The 8,303-nt window shown below is 35.6% G+C and overlaps 1 protein-coding gene across 2 annotated transcripts; it reads left to right on the top strand.

Moving 5' to 3' along the window:
• On the top strand, nt 1–8,052 carry LOC111892563 (meiotic nuclear division protein 1 homolog). Of its 2 annotated transcripts, none has more exons than XM_023888620.3 (11): nt 1–279; nt 1,149–1,229; nt 1,412–1,528; nt 1,592–1,630; nt 1,736–1,843; nt 1,934–1,996; nt 2,076–2,127; nt 2,254–2,298; nt 2,422–2,501; nt 3,129–3,223; nt 7,882–8,052. In XM_023888620.3, the coding sequence occupies exons 1-10, from the start codon at nt 277–279 to the stop codon at nt 3,198–3,200; spliced, it is 660 nt and encodes a 219-aa protein (XP_023744388.1). In that variant the 5' UTR covers nt 1–276; the 3' UTR covers nt 3,201–3,223; nt 7,882–8,052. The 2 variants fall into 2 exon arrangements, with proteins under 2 accessions (XP_023744388.1, XP_023744387.1); XM_023888619.3 differs by lacking the exon at nt 7,882–8,052 and adding an exon at nt 3,328–3,488 and having other exon boundaries at nt 8–279.
• The last annotated feature ends 251 nt before the right edge of the window (nt 8,053–8,303 follow it).

The following is an 8,303-nucleotide window of genomic DNA, read 5'->3' as shown; positions in this document are numbered from 1 at the left end:
TAGAGAATAAGGAAGAATGGGGTAATAGAGTGAAGCAAAGGAGAGAAATAATGAGAGGGTGACATTTTGTGGGGCACTTGGAGAACAAAACATAAGGACGAAAGTAGCGAATTGTGTCAAACCATAGGGACGATTCATGTAAGTTATAATCGTTTTTCATCTTTCCCGCCACATCGAGTATGGTATGCCCCCAGGGGTTTTTTCACACTCAAACATCACAGATCATTCTTTCTCGACAATCCACTTACGCCAGCAGCTGAAACATTGAAATTCCAGATGGTATGTATAACAATTTCGTGCTGATTTAGTTTTCGGATGTATATCGTGAATCTATTGGAGAATTAATCTGTTTCTCTGTCATATTCGTTGCGAAGATTTCATCCACACAATAATCCATTTGTTTGAAAGCTGAAGCTTTTGAATCGAGATTGATTGTATAGTTATTGCGTACTGATTTTGTTTTCCGATGCATATCGTGAATCTGTGTGGAATTAATCTTTTTGTTAAATTTATTATGAGATTTCCACATAAATACACATCATAGTTGTATAAAGTTCTTTGGATTTTCGAATCATATGCCGTTGTAATAGGTTCGTAAATCGATAGTGATACTTCCTCAATGTCTGATCTATGGAAGTGCGGTGTTAATTTAACATCTAATCAGTGGAATAACTGGTTCGTTTCATGCCCTAATTTTGCCTCAATTAATAGTTTGCAGCAATTCGCTTGTTAGCTTTGTGCTCGTCCATGCTCAAATTCGTTTAGTTTTATTGAACTCTTTTTGCCTCTATGAACATGATGAAACACTGATATTGCTTGTGAAGGATTCACGGAAGGTGAAAAGGTCAATGAATGATTATGTGTTTTTGCTGCTATGGTTTGTCTAGCTCGAACATAGTTTTGGTCTTCAGTAGCCTCTTTAGACTGAAGTTATAATAGAATTAAATGGTATAATTTGGTAAAGCATCAAGGTCACGATGAAACAAGTTGTTTGAATATGGGAACATAAGTAGCAACAAAGCTCATCTGATTTGTTTTGCAGCTGTTGTTTGTAGTGTAAATCTTTTGTGTATCTTAGGATTATGGTGATAATGCTAATTGTATCTGTTTATCATTTCCAATCTCATTTCATTTTCATGCTGTCATAGTCAAAGAAAAGAGGGTTGTCATTGGAAGAGAAGCGGGAGAAGATGCTTCAAATCTTTTATGACTCTCAAGATTTTTACCTCGTGAGTATATAACATCATTTCCACTTCCTATTTTATATATTATCATCTGCAAAATGTATACAGTATACACCATGGGAAAGTTAGACCATGAGTATTTCCTTTGTTTGGTTTAATAATTATAATACTCATATGTTAGTATTCAAAACTTATGTTAACACCTGCATTCTGTGTACAAATTTCAGCTAAAGGAACTTGAAAAGCTGGGCCCCAGAAAAGGCGTTATAAGTCAATCTGTCAAAGATGTTGTCCAAACACTAGTGGATGATGACTTGGTGTCAAAAGACAAGATTGGAACCTCAGTAAGAAATGTGTTACTAATTAATAAAAACTCATAAACACAATTTAATCTCAAAAAATTTCAGGTATACTTTTGGAGTCTTCCTAGCTGTGCTGGAAACCAGGTAAACTTTTATTTCATGATCAAGTTATGCACATAAATGATTTTGGGTCTATACCATTAAATCATCTTTTTCTAACTTAAAATATATTTTTATAAAATTCAAAAGCTAAGAAATGTGTCCAAGAAACTTGAGTCAGAGCTTGAAATCAGCAAGAAGCGTCATGTAGAGCTTGTGGAGCAATGTGACTCTTTAAAGAAAGGCAGGGAGGATTCAGTAAGTTGGTGATTTACCTTTTTTTATTCTACAATTAATTTTGGCATTTTAAATATATATATATTTTTTTAATTTCAAATCTCTTAACAGGAAGCACGTGAAGAGGCTTTGAGTGAGCTCAAAGCCATTGAACAAAAGTATAACAATCTGAAAGTAAGTAACATTTCATTAGAAATCATCTTTTAACCGTTAGGTAAATTTACTTAAAAGGAGTTAATAAATTAAATTTCAGGAAGAAATGGGACAATATGCAGACAATGATCCTGCAACATTTGAAGCAATGAGTAATCATACAACTAACTATATAACCTTATTTTTCTTATATATATCTTCATTTATTTTATTTTCTCTGTTTTAAAGATTTGAACCATATTTCTACTAAATTTGAAATTTTTCATGATTGATTTTAGAGGAAGCGATTAAAGTTGCCCATGAAGCAGCTAACAGATGGACAGGTTTGACCTTCTTTCTTAGTGCAAAACTAATTTTAAAATCTTTAAAATTATGTTACTGAAGTATAACCATGAATTTAAGTACAAAAAAACTGATTATTTTCAACTGTGTCATATATTCTGCAGATAATATTTTTACATTGCGCCAGTGGTGCTCAAAAAATTTCCCTCAGGCCAAAGAACAACTTGACCATTTGTACAATGAGGTAAAATTACAATGAGAGTGAGGAGGGCATTTATGTCTTTTTCACATAAAAGAGATTGAGAATGACCCATGTCGAATGTGTTCCATTTTTTTTGATCTGACAAAAGAATTGCAAATTTTGTCCCATTGACATGACTATCATTATCATAATATCATTATCATTATCAGTATCAGTATCAGTATCAGAAAGCTGCTATGTTTTGTCGTATAAGGAGTGGGAACCACCATTTTGGATGTCACCAACAGTGAACAGTTTGTTTACCCTTTTTAGGGAAAAAAAAACCCTACAAGAGTTGCATTGCTGTCATTTTGGCCTTGAAATTATTATGCCAACTCTAAATACTTTTTATTAAACTATAACTAAATATTGAGCAAACTACAAATCTGGTCCCTGTTGTATCTCATATTTTATGGTTTAGGTCTAAAAAATGTTCTTTCAGTTTTGGTCCATGTTGTAAGTTTTTAAATTGATTTTGGTCCCTGAATTGATACGAAAGCAATAAGGATTAAAATTGAAAAAGAAACAAGTAAAAATAACATACCACAGGGACCAGTTTGTAATTTAATATTAGATATTCTTAACAGAAAGAATGATATACTAAAACTTGTGAGAAATTTAAATTTTCAGGTAGGGATAACAGATGATTTTGACTACTTGGAGTTCCCAGTATTGACACCTGTCAAGCAAGTTGAGGAGTAAAATATTATCATGAGATAATTTTGGTAAGTTTTTTCTACATAATCAGTGGTAAAAAGTAAAAAAAAAATGTGACGCTCATTCGCTAATCACTTGACTAATATTGTAAGGGGCAAATTTGTATTTTCAGGTAATATTAATTACACATATTCCGGCATATATCTTGTTGTGCAACTTGTATGCACATGGCACTCCATGTTACCATTGTATGTGTCCAAAACAGGGAAACACCCCACATGACAATGACGAAACAACCCTTGCTGAATCTATGCATAATATACATACATGATACATCTTTCTAACATCACCACACACACATACATTATCCATTATAGATTACCCAAAATACCCTCTACTCTTGGTATATGCATGGTTATCTCATATCATATCTTGACACTTTTTGTTGATTAAAGAAATTACAACTAACAATTTAAGATAAACAATGGTAACACATTTAAAACATAAAAAGTTAGGGTCCCCCTCTAGAAAAGCTAAAAAGTTAGGGTCCCCGCTTAGAAAAACTTCCAAGTTGATTTTTGGTTACAAATCCTATCTTAAATAGTTATGTATAATTACCCTACACCATTGAACAACTTTTGTGGGGATTATTTTCAATAATGGCGATGAGAGGGCATTTATGTCTTTTACATAAAAAAGAGATCAAGAGTTAATCTTTGTCCCACCTTTTTGAATTGTACAAAAAAAAATTGCATTTATTGTTCAATTGACATTGGTTCTAATATATGTCTAATGCATGCCAGATGTACTACAACTTGTTTTATTTTGTCATGCATATTAATTACATACCTTTCTTCATACATGCATATTGGTCCCAAATTGGTCGAATAGTTATGAAAGATGATCATGCTTAACCTATCTTTTTTTTTGGTGATCTTGCCTAACCAAGTAACTAACAAGACAAGTTAGAAATAGTTTAAGAAAAAGGAAAAAATGGTAATCGGTTTTGTAGACATTATTTGTTGGGTTGCCTAAATTTGGGAACCTCTCACTTGACATGACACTTAATATAGTAGAATATTTCAATATTGTTATTGAAAAATTATGCAATTAGTCTCTTTGGTTTGCCAAAACAAGCATGATAAGGACAATTAAGATAGTCCCTATCTTTTTTTTATTTTATTCTAGACTTTTATTCAATTAATCTATAATTTACTATATTAAGAATTACTTTACCCTTCTCATCGTCACCACCTCCACTACCCTCATACTCAAACACAAAAACCCATATTAATAAAAGACAACAAAATAATAATTTCAAACATTTTAAAATTTTTTGAAAATATTTTCAAACGAGTTCATGAGCTTTTGATTTCCAAGCTGGTTGAAGATTTGTTTTTGAATTTCGATGGTTGATGGTTTTTGAACAAATAGTTTTTGAACAGTTCTTGATTCTTGAATTTTTTTAACATGTTTTAAAATATTCGTATAAATGTGTTTAATACTAAAAATTAAAAAACAAAGATTTTTCTAACCTATTTGTGCTAAACGATCAAATAAAGAGTATGCGTATAAAAATTTCGAAATAGCTTTTTCGAAGTCATATTAGATAATGAAAATAACAAGTATGAATCTCAAAAATGTAGTTTTCGAAAATTCTAGCACAATAAGTAATTTAGAAAAATTTATTGCATGTTAGAAAATACAAATTTTCAAAAAAGATGGTCTAGAAGGTAATTCCAGAAAAAAATATATTTTCTTGTATTGTTTAGGAAAAATGGTCATTAGTTTTACTATCCCAAATGTTAATGTTGGACGATGACACCTTTATTGATCAAAATATATGGAAGTCATTCAGATAATTAGTTTTACTATCCCAAAGTAAATGATACTTTGCGCGACACAATTCTTATAAAACTTGATTATAATTATTTTAAGATAAAATTGCAAGTTTGATCCTTATGTCAAAAATTGAATGTTTGGTCCAAATTTTTTTGGAGTTGCATTAATGGTTCAAAATAAGAATTTTATTGTAGTTTTGGTCCATAAAAGAATTTAAATGAGTTAGAATGACTGATTTGCTCTTATTTATTTAATTTATTTTTAAATGAAAACTAAAATAAAAATTCCTAACCCTAACCCCACCCAAGAACATGTTCATGGATTCAAAAACACTCAAGAACATCTTCCATCACCATTATCGTTTGACCACCGTCCGCCACCACTATAATTGTTCACCACCACTGTTTGCCACCTCCATCTCCACCTCTTTTTTTTTTTTTCTACCACTTCATCTCCGCCAAATAGTCATCTCATAATAAAAAACTATACATAAAATTAGATCAAACGTAAACACACATACACAACCAATAAAGGAGTTATGGCACTTTGAAGGTATTGTCGGAAACGGACTTAGAATAAAGGAGATATGACACTTTGAAGGTATTGTCACTTATGACACTTATTAGAAAGAGTTGGCAAGGAAAGGCCATGCATGCAAGGGACACGCGTGGGTACGCCCAGCGTAGAGGGATTAAATGAACGCGGGTGTTGGGGGCGTACACCCAACGTACAGGATGTATGCCCAGAGTACGTCCAGTATCCAGAAACCCTAATTTTAGGGCTATCCACTATATAAGGAACCTTATGGTTCCAACCCCAACCTCCATATCTGCCCTCTTACCCTCAGAAAACCCTAAGAAGCCGTTCTTCCTCCATTGTTGTGGGTATTTGGCCTTGGAAAGCTTGGTTTGGCAAAGAAGAACCTAGAAGAAGAAAGAGGAAGTTGTCAAGGAAGGAGTGGGGTGGCTGGAGCTCGTAGATCTGGAAAGGCATCATCTTTTGGAGCCCTTTTGAGGTATAAAGTCTCTTGCTTGGCAATCATATTGTGTAGATCTATGTGTTGTAGAGTTTTGACAACATTCTTGTCCCAAAAACCTCATCTTGATGCATGATGTGTGAGTCGAATTAAGCTGTCCTTCCAGACCTTAGGAGAGGTCTTGAGTGAGAAAAATAAGATCCTAATGGTTTTGGTTGTCCCATGTAAGAAGTAGGAGGGTCTTAATGAGTTAAGACCTTGGGTTAAGGACTTTATGGGCGTCCAAAGTAATAAAGTTTGAGACTTTATGAATCCTAGGCATATTTGGTCTATGGATATGAAGTTTGGGCTTAAGAGCTTAAGCCATTAAGAACTTATGAAGGATTGTAGTTCAGCGAGGTTACGCCCCGCGTAAATGGTAGTACGCCCAGAGTAATGGGTCTGTGTCCCGATTCCAACCCGCGATCATTGGTGTATGCCTAGCGTACCAAGAGGGGTACGCCCCGCGTACTCCCTCTGTTGGGTTGTGACTTTGGGCCTTAAGTGTTTGGGCTGTTATTGGGCTTATAGGGCTTGGGCCGTGACTGAATATTATGGATGGAGTATTTTGGGCTCAATAATTATTATGGACCTTGGATCTAGGCCCATTTGGTGATGTGGGCCCAAATTAGTAAATTGGGCCAATATTGGGCTTTGCAAGAGGATTTGACTTTGGGTCTTGGCCCAATGAGAAGATGATGGACTTAATGAATATTGTGGGCCCTTGGTCTAACAAGTTTTGATGGTTTCTTATGTGGTGATTTTCATATGGTAGTTGGGATTTTTCCGGCGAGTCAACAGTCAGAGATTTGCAGGATTCCGGCAGTTGCAAGGCGTGTTTTCCTCACTGTACTCAAGGGTCTAAGGCACCAAGGCCGACCCTTTGAATTGTTGATAGAGCTTGTTATGTTATGTGATGATATGCTTGCTAGTATCCTGGTAGATAGGATAGCGGTATGAGAATATGCTTTTTAGCTCAGTATCCTAGAGAAATGGATAGTCGTTTGATGGCTAGTTCTGTTGGGTCAGCACCCTGGTAGCTGGGTAGTGATTATTCATAGCCTAGTAGTTGGTCTTGCACTATGAAGTACGTGCGGGTTAGGCATGTTGAACATTAGTAGAGGGTATTCCATCCCGGTAGGATGATAGGGCCCTAGTGCCTTGATTATGTAGAGTGTTTTATGTATGCCTGTTATGTGTGCATGTCTGCTAGAGTATGTTGGCATTCCAACCCGATGGTTGTGGGCCAAGAGTATTCCATCCAGGTGGGATGATTGGACTCATAGTAGTTTGGCATTCCAACCCGATGGTTGAGGGACCTGGGGTATTCCATCCCGAGGGATGATTGGACCCATAGTATTAGTAGTAGTAGAAGTAGTTATTGTATGTATAGGAAGTGGGGCATTCCAACCCGATGGTTGTAGGCCAGGAGTATTCCATCCCGGTAGGATGATTGGACTCATAGTATGTTGGCATTCCAACCCGATCGTTGAGGGGCCTGGGGTATTCCATCCTAAGGGATGATTGGACCCATAGTAGCTATTGTTGTACGTATAGGTGTTTGGGCATTCCAACCCAATGGTTGTGGGCCGAGAGTATTCCATTCCGGTAGGATGATTGAGCTCGTATTATGTAGGCATTCCAACCCGATGGTTGAGGGCCGGGGGTATTCCAACCGGAAGGTTGATTGGACCCGTAGAACGTTGTTCTTTGATGTAGGCGTATGTTTATGTATGTGTTATGTATGCTATGTATGTTATGGACCGGAAGGTCCCACAGAGTGATGGCCTGGAAAGGCGTATGTGTGTATGGGTACTTTGGGGGAACTCACTAAGCTTTCGGGCTTACAGTTGTGGTTTATTGTTTCAGGTGCTTCAGGAGATCGTGGCAAGGCGAAGGCGTGATCGTACCGCTCCTCATGTTTATTCTTTATGTGATATGATTTTGGGGAAAATACTCTGATGTTTAAACTATTTTGAAAACAAGATGTATGATCGTAACTGTTTTTGCATGAATTAAAATGTTTTAATTTGGTTGAAATTTTTGATCGTTACAAACAAAACCCTAAGAAAAAAAATCTTCAAACCTTCCATCACTAAACCTTCCACCTCCAAACCCTCAATCTCCAAACCTTCCATCACCACATGTTATCGACCTTCATTTGATTAACCAATTCATTCACCCGCTAGTTACTACTATCCTACTATGGCTCCACAATTGTTTCAATTTAAGCCGTACTCTTCTCAACCCATGCTATTTTACTAAAACCAACCCCAAACTAATTTCCAATC

This window comes from Lactuca sativa, chromosome 5 (genome assembly GCF_002870075.4).
Source record: "Lactuca sativa cultivar Salinas chromosome 5, Lsat_Salinas_v11, whole genome shotgun sequence".
NCBI classification, from domain to species: Eukaryota; Viridiplantae; Streptophyta; class Magnoliopsida; order Asterales; family Asteraceae; genus Lactuca; species Lactuca sativa.
Note: the sequence above shows the minus strand (reverse complement) of the source record. Positions and strands in the feature narration are given on the sequence as shown.

Coding starts and splice junctions, on each gene's coding strand:
- LOC111892563 (XM_023888620.3), top strand. Junction 1,230..1,411: donor ACTCTCAAGATTTTTACCTC/GTGAGTATATAA, acceptor TACAAATTTCAG/CTAAAGGAACTTGAAAAGCT. Junction 2,502..3,128: donor TTGACCATTTGTACAATGAG/GTAAAATTACAA, acceptor TTAAATTTTCAG/GTAGGGATAACAGATGATTT.